Source organism: Ornithorhynchus anatinus, chromosome 1 (genome assembly GCF_004115215.2).
Source record: "Ornithorhynchus anatinus isolate Pmale09 chromosome 1, mOrnAna1.pri.v4, whole genome shotgun sequence".
In the NCBI taxonomy this organism is placed as follows: Eukaryota; Metazoa; Chordata; class Mammalia; order Monotremata; family Ornithorhynchidae; genus Ornithorhynchus; species Ornithorhynchus anatinus.
Genome location: NC_041728.1, coordinates 90,575,311 through 90,594,216, shown reverse-complemented (window position 1 = coordinate 90,594,216; position 18,906 = coordinate 90,575,311). Strand labels below are relative to the sequence as shown.

At 40.4% G+C, this 18,906-nt stretch overlaps 1 protein-coding gene across 2 annotated transcripts in view; it reads left to right on the top strand.

Annotated features, from left to right (window-relative positions):
• NBAS (NBAS subunit of NRZ tethering complex) overlaps nucleotides 1-18,906 on the top strand; it is a 286,332-nt gene that overhangs the window by 90,574 nt on the left and 176,852 nt on the right. For both annotated transcript variants that reach the window (XM_029058646.2, XM_029058643.2), the window contains exons 22-23: nucleotides 17,051-17,134; nucleotides 18,248-18,401. In XM_029058646.2, the coding sequence (XP_028914479.1) occupies nucleotides 17,051-17,134; nucleotides 18,248-18,401 (238 nt within the window). The remainder of the gene's footprint in view (nucleotides 1-17,050; nucleotides 17,135-18,247; nucleotides 18,402-18,906) is intronic.

Here is an 18,906-nt window from a genome sequence, read left to right as displayed (position 1 = left end):
ATTTATGGAGCACTTACTATGGTGAAAGCACTGCACTAAATGCTTGAGAGAGTACATACCACCCAGTTGTCAGACATATTCCCTGCCCACAAAGAACTTACAGTCTAATAGGAGAGACAGACATGAATATAAATGATTCATTTAAGTAAATAATTTATAATATATAATTTAAAGATAAGGACATAGCTTGTGGGGTTGAGGGTGGGGCAAATATCAAATGCCCCAAAATCACAGATCCAAGTGTACAGATGATGCAGAAGGGAGAGGGAGACAGGGAAAAGAAGGCCTTCTGGAGGAGAGGTGACCTAAATAATGCTCTGAAGGTGGGGAAAGTGGTGGTCTGGCGTATGTGAAGGGGGTCAGACTGACACACTCAGGCATTAAACATAAATAATTGATATGCCAGCACTTGACCAAACCATTCATAGCTCTTAACCTTGAAGCCTAGCCCTAAGGGTAGCGGTAGTTCTTACCCTCATCTAAACCCTCCTTCTTACAATAGCCCCAGTTCCAACTCCAGAGCCAAGTTTTATCCATCTTATAGCTTTAATGTCGTCTTTTGAGAATTAATTTTTTTGATCAATCAACTGTATTTGTTGAGCACTTATTGTATGCAGAACACTTTACTAAGTGCTTGGTAGAGTACAATATAACAGAGTTGGTAAATGTGTTCCCTGCCCTTTGTGAGTTTATAGTCTAAAGTAATAATGATGCCATTTGTTAAGCACTTACTATGTGCAAAGCACTGTTCTAAGCGCTGGAGGGTGGAATACAAGGTGATCAGGTTGTCCCACGTGGGGATCACAGTCTTAATCCCCATTTTACAGATGAGGTAACTGAGGCACAGAGAAGTGAAGTGACTTGCCCAAAGTCACACAGCTGACAAGTGGTGGAGCTGGGATTAGAAGCCATGGCCTCTGACTCCCCAGCCCGTGCTCTTTCCACTGAGCCATGCTGCTTGCTGTAAAGTGGGAGACAGACATTAGTATAAATAAAGAAATTATGGATATGTACATAAGTGCTGTGGGGCTGAGAAAGGGATGGATCAAGCATGCAAACCCAAGTGCAAGGGTGACTCAGAAAGCAGTGGGAGGAGAAGAAATGAATGCCTAGTCGGGGAAGGCCTCTTGGAGGAGGTGTGTCTTCAGTAAAGCTTTTAAGGTGGGGGAGAGTGATCCTCTGTCAGATATGAAGAGGCAGGGCATTCCAGGACAGAGGCAGGATGTGCGTGAGAGGTCAGTGGTGAGTTGGCATTAGAAGAGTGAATAATAGTCCATAATCGGACTTGAATTTTTGACATGAATGAATACCTCATTGAATATCCTTATTGATATTTGACTGATCGTTATTTCATTTTTTTGTTTATTTTCATGTATTATTGGTTTTACATTTTTCACCCACAGTCAGTCAGTGGTATTTACTCAATGCCTACTCTATGCAGAGCACTGTAATAATAATAGTAATAATGTCGGTATTTGTTAAGCGCTTACTATGTGCAGAGCACTCTTCTAAGCGCTGGGGTAGATACACGGTAATTAGGTTGTCCCACGTGAGGCTCACAGTCTTCATCCCCATTTTATAGATGAGGTAACTGAGGCACAGAGAAGTTAAGTGACTTTCCCACAGTCACACAGTTGACAAGTGGCAGAGTCTGGATTCGAACCCATGACCTCTGACTCCCAAGCCCCGGCTCTTTCCACTGAGCCATGCTGCTTAGGAGAGAATACACAGTAGAATAAAACACAGTGGAATAGCATGACAGGATCTGTACTCTTAACCAAGAGAGTCGTTATTTCAGTGTTCCTCATATAGCATGGTTTTATTTTAAAAACTAGTATCGCGTTGTGTGAAAGTGTTTTTGTATTAAATGAGAATCATTTAATGTTTCATTGGACTTGTACATAGCATATTTCTTCTCATGAAAACTGAGTACTTTTTAATTCCTGAAAGTCCAATAAAGTAAGTTTTATCCTGGAAGTCAAGTCCTAATAAAGCATGTTTTATTAGGACTTTTGGCTTCCAAGATAATTTTACCTTTGGAACGTTAAAAGCATGTTAAAGATGAATATGGAAACGGGACTAGGTTGTACATCTGCCTCCTTCATTCTCAGGAGATGTATAACTAGATTACATATTTTCCTTCAAAATAGAAAGTCGATTAGGCATCTAATCAAAATGTAATTCGTGAAATGTGAAGTTCATTCCTCTAACATTTACAGTATATTGGCTCTGCTTTTGAAATGCTATTTGTTCTTCAGCGGTCCTTGTTAAGGAAACTGGAGATTAATGTATAATTTAAAAAAATGGTTTACTGTTCAAAATTTGCTTTTTCACATACGGTTATTATCAGTACTATGCAATTACCTTTTTTGCCATTTGGACAAGATGGCAAATGCTGTGTACGAGGTTCCTGTCTCTTACTCCAGACAGCATTGTAATGTAGGCTGCTTGTGCTCTGGCTTGTTTTCTCTGATTAAGTGCATAGAGCTGAGATTCCATAATCGAGGCTGGGGTGACCACAGGTCTGTTGGCAAATGGTTGCACTTCTTCAACTCTTTCCACTTTCCTCTCTCCCACGGTTTGCAAAGGTTTTCAGTGGAAGTGAGAAATCAGAGCAGTGACTGAAGTGTCCTAAATTTGTGTGATGCGGTTCTTCCAGAGACCAGCACTTTTTTCCCCCCCTTTTTAAAATGGTATTTGTTAAGCCCTTACTATGTGTCAGACACTTTTTTAAGTTCTGGGGTAGATAGAAGATAATCATGTTGGACACAGTCCATACCCCACATGGGGCTCACAAACATAATCCCCATTTTACAGATGAGGGAGCTGAGACCCACAGAAGTGAAGTGATTTGTCCAAGGTCCCATAGCAGACAAGTAGCAGAGCCGGGACTAGAACTCAGGTCATTCTGGCTCCCAGGCCCGTGTTCTGTCCACCTGGCCACGCTGCTCCTCTTGGCAACCTTTTCTTCCCATTCCTGCTCACTGTTTATGCCAAGGTTACTCCATGATCCTTGGAAGCTGGGCACCACCGAACTCAACTTCTGGAACTGTGGATCATGACAGGTGGTTCATTGGCAATCATCTGTCAGGTGCATGTAGACTTAATGTGCAGATCTACCTAGCTAATAATGATAAAAATGATGGTATTTGTTAAGCGCTTAGTATGTGCTAAGCAGTGTTCTAAGTGCTGGGGTGGATACAGGGTAATCAGCTTGTCCCACGTGGGGCTCACCGTCTCAATCCCCATTTTACAGATGAGATAACTGAGGTCCAGAGAACTGAAGTGACTTGCCCAAGGCCATGCAGCAGATAAGTGGCAGAGCCGGGATTAGAACCCATGTCTTCTGACTCCCAAGCCGGGGATCTTTCCACTAAGCCTCGCTACTTCCTATCCTATCCACCCCCTTCTCTACCAGGGACAGTTTAGTGTCTTCCCTTTGGGGAAATACCCAGTACAAACAGAGGACAAGAATGGAAGGTGGCCTAATGGAAAGATCACAGGCCTAGAGTCAGGGGACCTGGGTTTTAATTCCGGCTCCACCGCTTGTCTGCTGTATGACCTTGGGAAAGTTACTTAACTTCTCTGTGCCTCAGTTTTCTCATCTGTAAAATATTTTGGGTGTTGTTTAATGGTATTTAAGTTCTTACTATGTGGCAGGCACAGTCCATGTCCCACCCATGTAGGGCTCACAGTCTTATTTCCCATTTTAGCCCATGAGGGTTGAATCCTATTCAGGCTATGAATCCCATGTGGGGCAGGGATTATGTCCAATCTGAATATCTTGTATCTGCCCAGCATTTAGTATGGTATTTGGGACATGATAAATGCTTAACAGATACCAAAATAATAACTGTTGTTATTACAGCAGGGAAGCAGTGTGATAATGAGTAGAAAACAGAAAGAGGAAGGTAGAGAATAGGAAAGCAGGCAAATGGATGGAAAGAATCAAAAGGAAAATCGAGATAAGCAGGTGAGGCTTCTCTAAGCCCCTTTAGAGACCATCAAAATCTATTAGAGAGGGGGAATAGAGTCAAAGAGCTGATTTTAGCCACTGTTATTTTGAGAACAGGAAATCAAGGCAACTAAGGAAAATGGAGAATGTGGAAAATGCTAGAAAGAAAGAAGGGGAAAAGGAAATATCAAAATCACAGAAAAGGGAAAAAATAATAGAAGGGGAGTAGGTATGGGTCTCCAGAGCCCTAAAAACAAAGTATATGCAAATAACTAACAAAGAACAGAATTTCTAGGCAGTTTTTAATAGGAGTAGTTTCCTCTGTATCTGAGAAGTCTGCCTAGAGGCCAGGTTGTCTAAAATTATGAGATGAAATAGCAAATCTAATGCAGTAGTAAAAAATAAAGCCAACTTACTATCTAAATAGAATGACATATTTACATTCTTAAAAAATTCTAATTGAACACAAAGAAGAAATCAAGTACTACAGTAGAAAAAGAACAAGAAATAAGTCAAATTACCCCAAAAAATGGTTGCAAGGAAATGAGAATTTAAAAAGAGGCATAGTAGGAAACTATAAGATGATAAAAAAGGGGGGGGGGGGGTGGAATGACTATGAAAAAAGGAAAGCAAGGAAAAAAGAGATGGCAATAGATGGCAATTATTAATATAATAATAATAATATTGAATTTGTTAAGCACTTACACGTGCCAGGCACTGTTCTAAATGCTGGGTTAGATACAGCTAACGGGGTTGGACACAGTCCCTGGCCCATGTGGGGCTCACAGTGTCAATTCCCATTTTACAGATGAGATAACTGAGGCACAGTGAAGTGACTTGCCCAAGTCCACACAGCAGACCAGTGGCAGAGCTGCGATTAAACCATGACCTGGCTCCCAGGCCCGTGCTCTATCTACTACAGCACGCTGCTTCTCAAAGCAGATCTAGTTGGATACAGCCCATGTCCCACATGGGACTCACAGCTTTAATCCCCATTTGTTACAGCTGAAGTAACAGAGGCATAGAGAAGTTAAGGGACTTCCCAAGGTCACACAGCAGAGAAGTGGCAGAGCAAAGATTAGAACCCAGGTCCTTCTGACTCCCAGGGCCCCTGCTCTCTCTGCTAGGCTGTACTGCTTCATTCCTTGCCTATTTACTCATGGTCACCCAGCGGGCAAGTGGTAGAACCAGGATTAGAACCCAGAATCTCTGACTTCTAGGCCAGGGCTCTTTCCACTAGGCCATGCTGCTTCCCAATGCTGCCAGAAGATTTTTCCGCCCCGTAAACAACTACGAACGAGATCGACACTGAGCCATCGTACTTTCATTTAGTTCAAATTGAAGGTTGGAATGGAAGAAAGGGCAAAGGATTTCGTACTGCCAGTGGTTGATTTGTATTCCCAATCCTGGCGATGTGTTGGCCAAGTAATTCGTCCACTGTCTCTCTTCCGGATCCCGGATCCCTGCACATGTGGTGAAGTGTCCGGCAGGATAGTGGGTACAGACCGTAGCCTTGGAATGGACCGTCTTCTGAGCCTTCAGCAGCTTACTCTTCTGTCCCCTCACTAGTTTGGAATTTCTAGTGGACTTTTCTAGTGGAAAAAGCACCAAGGATCTGGGTTCTAATTCTGCCCTCGCCATTTGTCTGCTGTGTGACCTTGGCCAAGTCACTTCTCTGTGCCTCAGTTACCCTATATGTAAAATGTGGACTGTGAGTCTTATGTAAGACAGGGGCTGTGTCCAACCCTATTGCCTTGTTTCTACCCCAGTGCTTAATACAGTGCCTGGCACATAATGAGTGCTTAACAAATACAATTTTTTAAGAAGTCATTTTTTAATGGAACCCTCATAGTGGCTGTACTCTAAGATTTTGGATTTATTGCCAAAATCAGTGGAAATGAACACTGGTACATGGATGTGTCAGTCACGTAGACAAATAGAGAAGGGTAGAGGAAGGAGAAAACAAAAAAATTCCCAACCAAATCAAATAAGAAAAAAAAATATATATATATCATTTAAGGCTTTTTTAAAAAAAATCAGTCATAAATTCTCCTTTCAATATTTCAACAGTTCAAAATTAAGAGAATGAAAAGTAATTGTGGGGTACAGAGTAATTTAAAGTGAAGTAAAGATGTCATTTTAGGAGTTTCTACCTTAATTTCTAATTATATAATACTCCAGGCTGTAGGTTTGGAAACTACATGCCCAGTTTAAATCTTCTGTGAGTCAGCATTATCTGACAAGGGAAAGTTATAGCCCTTTTGTCTAACTATGACTCCCTTTATAATTTATTGCACCCACTTGAAACATCTTGACCAGTAAATTGAATCCACATGATCTTTAAATAGATTAAATCACCTTCCCTAAATGGTTGAATTACCCCAGGGATATTTTTCACATAATTTCTTCTTGAGCAAACACTCTTCCCAGTCAAGATTTCATTAGTATGCAAATACTTGTTTGTAAAGACAATGAATCCTTTCTCATACAATATTCGGTTAACATACAAATAGGCTTTGGGACTTAATTTCCTGAATTTATGGTTAAATGCTAGTCTGTTCAGATTTTGGTTTTAATAAGATAAATGATATTAAAAAATAATCAAAGGTATATTTTATGGACAGAACATATTATTGTTCCCGTGGAAATAGTCGTAGTGATTTAGCAGGAGCTCTTCGGATAATTTCATTTAGCACCAAAAAGCTTAATTCTCAGCATGTAAACCATACGAACGTTCTGACTCATAGTTCTGTGTTTATCAACGATTCTATTAATGCAGGCCTTTTTATATCCTGTCATACTTGATATCTGCATATAGTCTCAATTTGATTAAATGCACATTTAAGAGGATCCTTGGAATGGATCACATTGTTGCAGAAGGACGACAAATGGTCATTAAAAAACACATTCTTTACATATATTGAGGAAAGAGAGTTCATCTGGCACTTTAGTTCATTTTTCTTGTACATACTTTTTCACGGCAAAAAGTGATATTTATCATTTTTCCATTTTAATTAAAAATTGTTTACTTGAGTACACTCAGGACTCTAAAGCCACAGAATTCATTAGGGTAGGGATTCGCAGCACACCATCCTGAGCACACCAGTTGGTGAATGCATACATATCTATAAATGAAGAGTTGCCACACTCTTTCATAATAATAATAATAATAATGTTGGCATTTGTTAAGCGCTTACTATGTGCAGAGCACTGTTTTAAGCACTGAGGTAGATACAGGGTAATCAGGTTGTCCACGTGAGGCTCACAGTCTTAATCCCCATTTTACAGATGAGGTAACTGAGCCACAGAGAAGTGAAGTGACTTGCCCACAGTCACACAGCTGACAAGTGGCAGAGCCGGGAGTCGAACCCATGACCTCTGACTCCCATGCCCGGGCTCTTTCCACTGAGCCATGCTGCTTCTCATAATAGTAATCATAATAATGATATTTAACTATGTGTCAAGCACTGTATCTCCTCCAGAGCTTAGAACAGCTAAACACAGTGAGTGCTTAACAATAATAATAATAACAGTAATAATTATTATTATTGTGTTAAATCAGGTCAGACGCAGTCTGTGTTCCACATGGGGTTCACAATCTAAGTAGGAGGGAGAACAGGAGGCAGAACCGATATGTACCTATCTATTGTGGGGTATCAAAATACTAAAATACAGCCAAGTGGAAATGAGGGCTTAATCAGCGAAGCCCCCTTGGAGGAGAAGCGATTTTCAGGGGGCTCTGAAGGTGTGGAGGACAGTGGTCTGTCGGGTATCAGTGAGGACGCAATTCCAGGCCTGAAGACAATGTGGGCAAGGGGTTGGCGGCAAAAGAGATGCAATCGGGGTACAGAAAGTAAATTGGCTTTAGAGGAGCGAAGTGTGCAGATTTGGGTGCTAGTAGGTAGATCAGTGAGGACGCTGTGAAGCCCCACTGAGATGGCATTGAAGGAGTTTTTTCCTGAATATTTCCTCTCTTCTCTGAAACCCCACAGCCTGATTTCTCATCCCGGCTACTCCTTTGTGCCACAGAAGATTGCAGTGGTTTCAGAAGGAAGCTGGTATTTCTAATTCAAAACAGTCAGGGTTGTGTGAATTGTCCTTCTTGACTGCCTTATTTTGTACCGAAAAGGGCATTAAAGAAAATGTTTGAGAGCCTTGATTAAATGACTTTCAACAAGCTGTCTACTTCTCCGATGCTTATTTTAGTGGGAAACTTTATTGAAGTTCTCAATTCATTCCAAAGAATCCATCATATGTATGGAAGATTTAAACCTATGATGACAGAAGCTATAGAAACAAGTTCACTGTTGTGTTAAATTTTGTTCTTTCTATATTTTAATTTAAAAGAAAGATGATTTTCTCTTCCAATTAATTCCCTAAGCACACACACTTACACACACACACACACACACACATGAATGGTATTTGGTAAAGTGCTTACTATGTGCTAGGCACAGTGCTAAGCACTAAGTTAATCAGGATGGGCACCATCCCTGTCCCACATGAGGCTCACAGTATTAAGCCCCATTTTACAGATGAGGTAATGAAGGCACAGAGAAGTGAAGTGACTTGCCCAAGGCCACACAACAGACAGGTGGCAGATCAGGCTCAGAACCCAGGTCCTCTGACTCCCAGGCCTGTGCTGTTTCCATAAAGCCACATGGCTTCTCTACTTTGACACAAGGGCAGAGCACACCAACTTTTGTTGAAAATGTAAATATTTTCTCTTTATGAGCCTGGCTCATACTCTCTCTCTCTCTGTATTTTAATTCATGCTCCGTCTGTCTTTTCTTCACTTGGAATTAATGCTTGTTTGTGTTGTAAACCTCAGGGCTGCTCTCAGGTCCATTTTAGTTGCTCTTTCAGTACTAAGAACAGGGCTAACGTCAGGAATGACTACCTGATGGAATGATAGACATTTTTTGTAACAGGCCCAGCATTCAAATCTCATCACCCACCCCATATCGGAGCTGTTGCTCACAGCTCACTCAACAACAGCTCACTCAGCACCATTAATCACTGAGTAACTTTTTTGGCTAGGAAACCTCACACCTCCTGAGCTAAAGACAGTACCTCAGAGATAGCACTAAGGAATATATTTTACACTGGGCTATGCAAGGTTTTTTTTATGGTATTCATTAAGCACTTACTATGTGTCAGGCATGGTTCTAAGCCCTGGGTTAGCTACAAGGTATTCATGTTGGACAAAGTCCCTGTCCCACATCGGGCTCACATTCTTAATCCCCACTTGACAGATGAGGTAACTGAGGCACAGCGAAGTTAAGTGACATCCCAAGGTCATACAGCACACAAGCTGGGATTAGAACCCAGGTTCTTCTATCCACTAGGCCAGGCTGGTTCTCAGCTTTCTAATGAATATATGTTAGCAGTATTTCCTGGGCTATCAACATGTAATATGCATGGTAGTGATGCCTGTCTACTTCTTTTGTTTTGTTGTCTGTTTCCCCCTTCTAGATTTGTGAGCCCGCTGTTGGGTAGGGATTGTCTCTATCCGTTGCTGAATTGTACTTTCCAAGTGCTTAGAAAATAATGACCCAATGAATGGGAGGCATCATCATCATCATCATTATTATTGTATTTTTAAAGTGCTTAAAATGTGTCATTTATTTAAATGCTAAATTAATAATTCAATATGTTAGAAAAAAATCAATCCACAAATGTTCCCTTGAATATATGACCCAATTTAATAGGATTAACTCTACAGTAGGTATATTTTGTTTGGTAAAGGAATTAAGTAACTTGGTGAGACTGAAATTAAATGCCAAATATTTGTCTCCTACATGACACTGGAAATTATTTTGTCATATTTAATCGTTTGAATAATAGGTATTTGTCAAGGTCTAGCAGTAAGAGAATAATTCTAAGCACTGGCTTATTATTTTCTCCTCTAGATCTTTGAGAGACTTTCATCAATTAAGTGTACATAGATTTGAAAATACATTACATTTGTGTCACATAGGGCAACTGGGATGTATCTGGGAATGTAGTTTGCCTTTTTTTGCAGATTCATCATTCCGTCAATGGTCAGTCATCATTCAGTCAATCAATGGCGTTTATTGAGCACTTATTACGTGCAGAACATTGTTCTAAGCATTTGGGAGAGTATGATACAAGAGAATTACCAAACATGTTCCCTGCCCATAACGAGCATGCAGTCTAGCGGGGAAGACAGGCGTTAATATGAAGAAATTGGTAATTTATAATTATTTAAAGATAGGTACCTAAGTGCTGTGGAGTTCGGGCAAATATCAAATGTCCAAAGATCATGGATCCAAGTGCATGGATGACACATCATTATGGTATTCAACTGCTTACTATGTGTCAAGCACTATTTCAAGTCAATAGCTCCGTGTATTCATTCATTCAACAGTATTTATTGAATAGTATTTATTGAATTTTTAGAAGCAGCCTGGTCTAATGGATAGAGCATGGACCTAGGAGTCAGAACGACCTGGTTCTATTCCCGGCTCCGCCACTCATCTGCTGTGTGACCTTGGGGAAGTCACTTCACTTCTCTGTGCCTCGGTTACCTCGTCTGTAAAATGGGGATTAAGACTTTGAGCCCATGTGGGACAAGGAGTATGTCCAACCTGATTACCTTGTATTTGCCCCAGCACTTAGAATAATGTCTGGCACATAGTAAGCACTTAACAAATGCCACAATTATCATTATTATTATTATTACTGAGCACCTACTATATGCCAAGTAGTGCACTAAATGGTTTTGAGAATAGAAGCAGCAGGCCTAATAGAAGTAGCTTGGCCTAGTGGAAAGAGGACAGGCCTTGAGACAATAATATTAAAAATAATAATCATTATGGTACTTGTTCACTCACTATGTGCCCAGCCCCCCTCTCAGGGTCACACTTGGAAAGTTTCCAGTACTCTACCAGTCTCGGCTGTGGGAGGGAGAGTCAAACAGAGACCTACCCTTCCATTACTACGCTTGGGCAGTGGCAAGTAAGCGGAAGACAATCTGCTTCAAGTCAAAGCTCACCCATTCTGGGCAGCAGCGGCAAGGGAGAGAGTTGAGGGCGGAGACTCAAGTTTACTGTGCCGAAGGTGGCAATGGTTAAACCACTTCCCTATTTTTACCAAGAAAACTCTAAGGATACACTACGAGAACGTTTGCAGATGGAGAGCGGGGCATTCTGGGAGAGATGTGTCTGTAGCGTCACTATGGATCGGAGATGACTCTACAGCGTAAGAGAAGATAACGTGCCAAGCAATGTTCCAAGCACTGGGAGAGATACAAGTTAATCAGGTAGGACACAGTCCCTGTCCCACATAGGACTCGCAGTCTTAATCCCCATTTTACAGATGAGGTAACTGAGGTCCAGAAATATTAAGTGACTTGCCCAAGGTTACACAGCAGACATGTGGTGGAACCGGGATTAGAAACCCAGTCGTTCTGACTTCCAGGCCCGAGCCCTAGCCATCTATTCTTTTGTATTTATTGAGCGCTTATTGTGTGCAGAGCACTATACTAAGCACATGGGAGAGTACAATCTAGAAATAAACGGACCTATTCCCTGTCCATAATGAACTTTCAGTCTAAACCACACTGCTTCTCTAGGGAGTCAGAGGACCTGAATTCTAATAACGGGTCCATCACTTTTCTGCTGTGTGACCTAGGACAAGTGATTTAAATGTTCTGTGAGTCAGTTATCTCAGGTGTAAAATGGGGATGAAGACTGAAACCTATGCAGGACAGGGACTGTGTCCAACCCGATTGTCTTGAATCTACCCCAACACTGAGTACAGTACACTGTGTCCTAATCTGTGTACACTTAAATGATGAAATAGTCTCTCAGGCCCCGGTGGAGACGATAATAAGTTAGTGCTTAGAATTATTCGTTGACTGCTAGACTTGGACATTCAGTTAAATGTGACAAAAAATTTCTGGTCTCATGTACAGAAGCAGCGTGGCTCAGGGGAAGGAGCACGGGCTTGGGAGTCAGAGGTCATGTGTTCTAATCCTAGCTCTGCCACTTGTTAGTTGTGTGACCTTGGACAAGTCACTTAACTTCTCTGTGCCTCCGTTCCCTCATCTGTAAAATGGGGATGAAGACTGTGAGCCCCACGTGGGACAACCTGGTTACCTTTTATCTATCCCAGTGCTTAGAACAGTGTTTTGCACATAGCACTTAACAAATACCAACATTATTATTATTATTATAATTATTATTATGTAGGATAAATTTGGCACTGAATTTCAGCCACCCCAAGATTGTCTTGGCTTTATGGATTTAATTTTTTTAGTACATTTAAATACTAATTCAGCATTTAGAACAGTGCTTGGCACAAAGTAAACGCTAACAACTACCATAAAAAAGTCCAGTATATAGAAAAGGCACAGTCCCTGCCCTTCTGACTTCAAAAACCTTCTTAAAATCACATCTCCTCTAAGAGACCTTGCAGACTAAACTTTCCCATTTCCATCCTCCCCTCTATGTCAACTGTGAACTTGACTGCATGTCCCTTAAGCACTTCAATACTCACCCCACTATTCCTGTCGATAATATTTTCTCCTATCCCTAATCTTCTTAAATGTCTCTCTTCCCCTGTGTTGTGCAGGGATCACATCTACCAAGTCTTATGTGGTATTCTTTCCCAAGCCCAGTGCTCTGCAAACAGTAAGCACTCAGTAAATACCATTAACTGATGGATTGATTTGAGATGCTTTTTTGTTTCTTAACTTCACTGAGAGTTAGTAGGAGTCCCCAGCTTCTTGTTGGTCCAGTGAAAAGAGCACAGTTTTTGGAATGAGGAGATATGGGTTGTAGGGTTGATTCTAAAGTAAGGTGCTTGCTGGGAGTATGGTCTCACTGGGAAAGGTTTCTGACCAAAGACCAAGTACCAAAGAACCTAGAATATCTCATGAAGGCGAAAGGCCCAGCAGGACTCTGAAAAATTACTGGCTAGCGTGGCCAGAGAATACTGCAGCAGTTACCAAATCTACAAACTCTTATAGAGTTCTCTCCCAAACACTTAGTACTGTGCTCTCCATCTAGTAAGCGCTCAATAAATACCATTGATTGATTGATTGACTAGGATATAACGTTCCGGATTATGGTGTTATGAAATAACACAGACTGAAAGTGGTCCTTGGTGTTAAAAAAAAAAAAACAAAAACAAACACCCAAAAACGTAACATACAGTTTTCCAAGTGGATACTGTGTTCATACTCATCTACTTATTCGCTGGAAGATGACTTGCAAGGACGAGAGAGTGCAAGCGGTGCCATAGAAACTATTATTGCTGTAATCAGGTCTTCTGTGCAGATTCTTAGTTTTGTAGTCTCAGGATGAGAAGCAGTGTGGCTCAGTGGAAAGAGCATGGGCTTGGGAGTCAGAGGTCATAGGTTCTAATCCCAGCTCCTCCGCCTGTCATCTGTGTGACTTTGGGCAAGTCGTTCAACGCCTCAGTTCCCTCATCAGTAAACAGGGGTTAAGACTGTGAGCCCCACATGGGACAACCTGATCATGTTGTATCCCCCACCCCAGCACTTAGAACTGTGCTTTGCACATAGTAAGCACTTAACAAATACTATTATTATTATTAATTGTATTTATTGAGCGCTGACTCTGTGCAGAACAATGTACCAAACACTTCGTAAAGGTGGACGCCCCTCTTCAAAGCCTTACTGAAAGCATATATCCTGCAAGAGGCTCTCCTTTCCTCTTCTCCCACTCCCTTCTGTGTCACCCTTGCTTCCTTTGTTCATGCCCCCTCCCAGCCCCACAGCACTTATGTACATATCTGTCATTTATTCATTTATGTTAATGTCTGTCTCTCCCTCTAGACTGTAAGCTCATTGTGGACAGGGCATGTGCCTGTTTATTATTATATAGCACTCTCCCAAGCGCTTAATACAATGGTCTGCACACAGTAAGTGCTCAACAAATATGATTAAATGAATTAATCAGTTCCCATTTATAATCAGTGTGCATCAATTCATTCATTCAATTCAATCGTATTTATTCAGCGCTTACTGTGTGCAGAGCACTGTACTAAGTGCTTGGAAAGTACAATTCAGCAACAGAGAGCCACTCCCTGCTCACAGTCTAGAAAGGGGGAGACAGACAACACAGATAAACATGCATTAATAGCATCAATATAAATAAATAGAATTATAGATATATACACCTCAAAACTAGTAAACAGGCGTTAATATAAATGTAATTATAGATATGTACATATATACACCAGTGCTGTGGGGCAGGGAGGGGGGCTAGAGCCAAGGGAGTGAGTCGGGGCAATGCTGGGGGAGGGAGAGCTGAGGAAAAGGGGGGCTTAGTCTGGGAAGGCCTCCTGGAGGAGGTGAGCCTTCAGTCTTCAATCAGTGGTATTGATCGAATGCTTACTGCATCTGATTTATCATTGCCTAGGGTATTAAGCATTAGTGCCTCAAAGCAAGTAGTGCCTCAAAGCAAGTAGTACCTGGATTTGGAACACTCCTTCAGAGCCCCCAGCTCTCCTGAAAGTACTTTAACGAAAAAATAAATTCAGTACTTTTTTGAAAATGAGTTGCTAATAAGACAAATGAAAGCTTTACAAATTCAGGCTTTGCTTTCAAACTAAATGTACTAAATGTATGGAATTTATCCGTTTTGGACGCCAGCTTCATGTGTCTCATTCATTCTGTCAGTTGGAGGTCATTATGAGATTTACTCTTAACTAACCGAATTCTATCCATGTTGGCGATTTAGATCACCTGAAAACATTGTGAGCATTTTCACTCCATTCTCCTAGTTGCCTTATTAACAATCATAATAGCAGAATAGACACCTTTTTCCTTGTGGCACTAACTAGATCCCTTGGGACATTGTTTTCCTTTAAGGTTTTTATCCGATTTATTGTTCAAGTACCACTTTAGGAATGCTTCTAAATGTGGCTCAGGTGTCTATAAAAAATCTTCAAATCTAGATCAAGTCTATAAAAAAATCTTCAAATCTGGCCAAGTAATGGAATCAAGAATGGAAGAGGGTTAGAAAGAAAAAGGCAGAGTTGTTTTTTCAGAAGTAAAGAATGTAGACTTAGGGATACTTTGAAGGTAAATGTTGGGGAGAAAAAATAGATGCTTAGACTGCAAGCCTCACATGGGATAGAAACTGTGTCCAACCTGATTATCATGAATCTACTCCAGCACTTAGTACAGTGCTTGGCACATAGTAAAAGCTTAACTATATAATAATAATAATAATAATAATAATAATAATAATAATTGTATGTGTTAAGGGCTGTCTTGTAAATTGTATTGTGCTTAAGAAGCTTACTTAGAGGCAAAAATTCCAGTGGGGAAAAGTGTAAGAGTTGGAATTGTGGTTGATATAGTCATTAATTCTCTTTCCTATTTTCAGACATATATGAATAGTCAGTGCCATCAAAGCAGCTTTCAGCCCTTTCTATATGAGCTTGAACAGTTTCAGCCCAGTTCCAGTGGTGTAGGACAGTCAGACCTTAGAGATTGGGTCCTCTACTGAGATCTCAGATCTATTCTGGGATGGGATCGCTTTAGTCCCAGGCTTCCTAGAATGAGCTACAGCCTCTCTGTGTCTGCCCTGAGCAGGCTTAGCCCCTGCGTTGGCCTCAGAACTGAAATAGTCATCTTGCTTACAGTAATAATGATAATAATAATGATAATATTTCTTAATCACTTACTATGTGCCAGTCACTCTGCGAAGCGTTGGGGTGGATACAAGCAAATTAGGGTTGGATACAGTCCCTGTACCACATGGGGCTCACAGTCTTAATCCCCATTTTACAAATGAGGTAACTGAGGTACAGAGAGGTTAAGTGACTTGCCCAAGGTCTCACAGCAGACAAGTAGGGGAGTTAGAATTAGAACCCAAGTCCTTCCAACTCCTGGACCTGTGCTCTATTCACTAGGCCATGAGAGGATGAATGTTGGCATTGATAAGAATTTGAAAGCCAAATGTTATGTTGATCCATTGCAGAAATGACTTCTGAATCCTGAATTTTTTTTTCGCAAATTTAAACATAAAGTTTAACAATTTTTAACTGTACTATAAGAAGTGATTTTCTCCGCACATACCTAAGAAATGAATTCCAAATTAGTTGAATTAGGAGGAAAATTATTTCACTTGCTAAACAATGAATTGTTTAGCCTTTCATTTTTTCTCCTTCCATCCCTTCACAAATCACACATACGCACACTCCCATAGTGTATGTGTGCAAGCACACCCGCACACAAACATAATGTTATATTCTGCTTGAGAAGTAGAACTGGAGTGGGAGGTTATATCACCGATAAAGGTTTCATTTTGTCAAAAAAAATCATCTTAATGTTATTTTTGGAGTATAAAGAACAGTATCTTAATTGAACCGAATATTAACACTTAACAAAAGTATCGTGCTGAAGATAATTTAAATTTAGATTTGTGTTTTTTTCTAACATGAACTATAAAATGCTTTTAACACTGAATAATAGGTTGTCCAACTAGTGCTCAGTGAAAGGAGATAAAATAAAATATAAGGGGGGAAAAAAACCCAAGATAGAATGAGAAAACTATATCTGTACGTAGATATCGAGTGCCTAGTTGGTCCGGTGCTATGTAATAGGCATTTGTGAGATACAGAATATAAAAGTGACTCATTCCCTTTCCCAAAGGAGCTTACAGTCTGACAAGGAAAAAAAATCCTAAGGCTCGAGTGTTCACAAGAAATCAATCAAAGCCATATTTATTAAGTGCACTATGCGTTTGGACAATACGAATTGAGATATACATGTATAAATTAGTGCCAAAGACGGTGAAATGATCTTCCCAACCACACTTCATACTTTTGTGACTTTTCTTGCCCACTTTGATAGTTTCTCTAGTTTTACTAAGCTGTGTGTCGTGACCAGTGCTCGGTTTTACTTTAATGATACAGCGTCACTGAATTCTTCGGAAGTGAATACAATGTATATGTATAATATGCAATTATTCCATGAACTTTTCTCTTTCTGAACATGCTTGACATACTCCTGATGAGGCTACTCAATTACTGCTTTTTGTTTAAATGTAAATAACCTTGTAAAAAATCTTAATCGTTCTCATTTATTTGAAGTGGAAATGATGGTTCTTTGACAATCCTCCCCTGGAATGAACAGAAACACCGGGATAAGGATTGGTGCGAAGAAACCGAATGCAAGTAAGTCTTCAGTAAGATGTAGTTTGTCTTCCTCAGAGGTGGTAGGTGTGTGCTTGGATGAAGTGTGGATTGCTAGTGGTGAGGGTGCAGGAAGACATTTTAGGAAAAAGGGGTAGAGGCGGGAAGAGCTAGATGCCCACTCCTATGGACGCCGTAAAGCTCATGTAAATAGGGTTCTAGGTTGGGTGGCCTCACAGCTTAATTCGGCCCAGTTAGAGTAACTTTTGTTGTGTCTGCTTGCAGTTTGGAAAAATACAGAGTACGCAGTCTGTACCTCAAGGAGACATCCATCGTCCTAAGGTTTTACATCTGCCCAACTTACTATAACAAGTTATGGAAAACAGCAGCGTGGCCTGGCGGGTAGAGCACAGGCCTGGGAGTTGGAAGGACCTGGGTTCTAATCCCAAACCCGCCACTTGTCTGCTGTCTGACCCTGGGCAAGTCACTTAACTTCTCTGTGCCTCAGTTACCTCATCTGTAAAATGGGGGTTAAGACTGTCAGCCCTAAGTGAGACAAGGGACTGTGTCCAACCGGATTAACTTGAATCTACCCCAGCACTTAGCACAGTACCTGGCTCAGAGTGAGCACTTAACAAAAACCATTAAAAAACCAACAAGAAAAACAAGTGTTTGTGATCCAGATCCTTGGAGGACATGTTCTTCATTTCCCCATTTCATACTCAAACTTGGAACAAACAGTGCACGAGCTCTAAGATCTAGCTGGGACTGCAATTCCCAGTCATCTTTATTCCCTAAGTGTTAAAAGTAGAACTGCCTCAAAGAAAGTAGTACCTGGATTTGGAAAGCTCCTTCAGAGCCCCCAGCTCGCCTGAAAGTACTTTAACGAAACAATACATTCAGAACTTTCTTGAAAATGAGTTGCTAATAAGACAAATGAAAGCTTTACAAATTCAGGCTTTGCTTTCATACTAAATATTTTGGAGTGAACTGTTTGAGAAGGAATCCATTCAACTTCTAGTGGAAAAAATAGATAATGGAAAAGTTAAATAAACACTAAAGGTTCCTGATCAGTCATTTATTGAAAGAAATTAAATTACAATGTCCTTTAATGTTTTAATATATTAAAGTTTTTTTTTCTTTTCTGTTTTTAAGAATAGTGGTCGAGCCAAATCTTCAGGATGAAGGTGAATTCCTTTATGAAGAACAACCTGAGTTATTAAAATACAAAGCTACAAACCTCTCCATCAATATAGTTACCAACTGGTATTGGAACAGAGCAGAGGAGATTGAGGACTACTCTTTACAGGTGAGGGGAAAATGATAGCTCCTGTTGGATTACTTTTCTCAAGTTAATATTTGACCTTTTGAATTCAGATTGAAGGTGTTTGTAGAAGAACACACTGGTAATTGCTTGTACTGGATATCAGTACAGAGAACAGACACTGATTTTATTAGTTAAGATGATGAGAATTCTGTCAGGAACGAGCATGGTGAAACACCTCAGGAAGCAGTTAAGTGAGGAAATAGCTAGAGGATTTTTTGCTACTTCAGATAATTTGAAATTAAAAATTTGAAATCTAGGACTTATCTTTTACATATGGATATTTTAAGGTTGTGGAAGCAAGTATAGATTGGATAAATATTTGAAAGCCTCGGCTGGAATTGGAGACTGCAATGTTTTTTCTTTCATATGAACTCTCCCTCATTTTTCTCTGCCTACTAAAACCTTTGCCTATATTTTTAAAAATCATTTTGACCTTTTACTCACCCATAAAATTTGCTCTACCCCATCCCAAATCTATGTTGCAAGT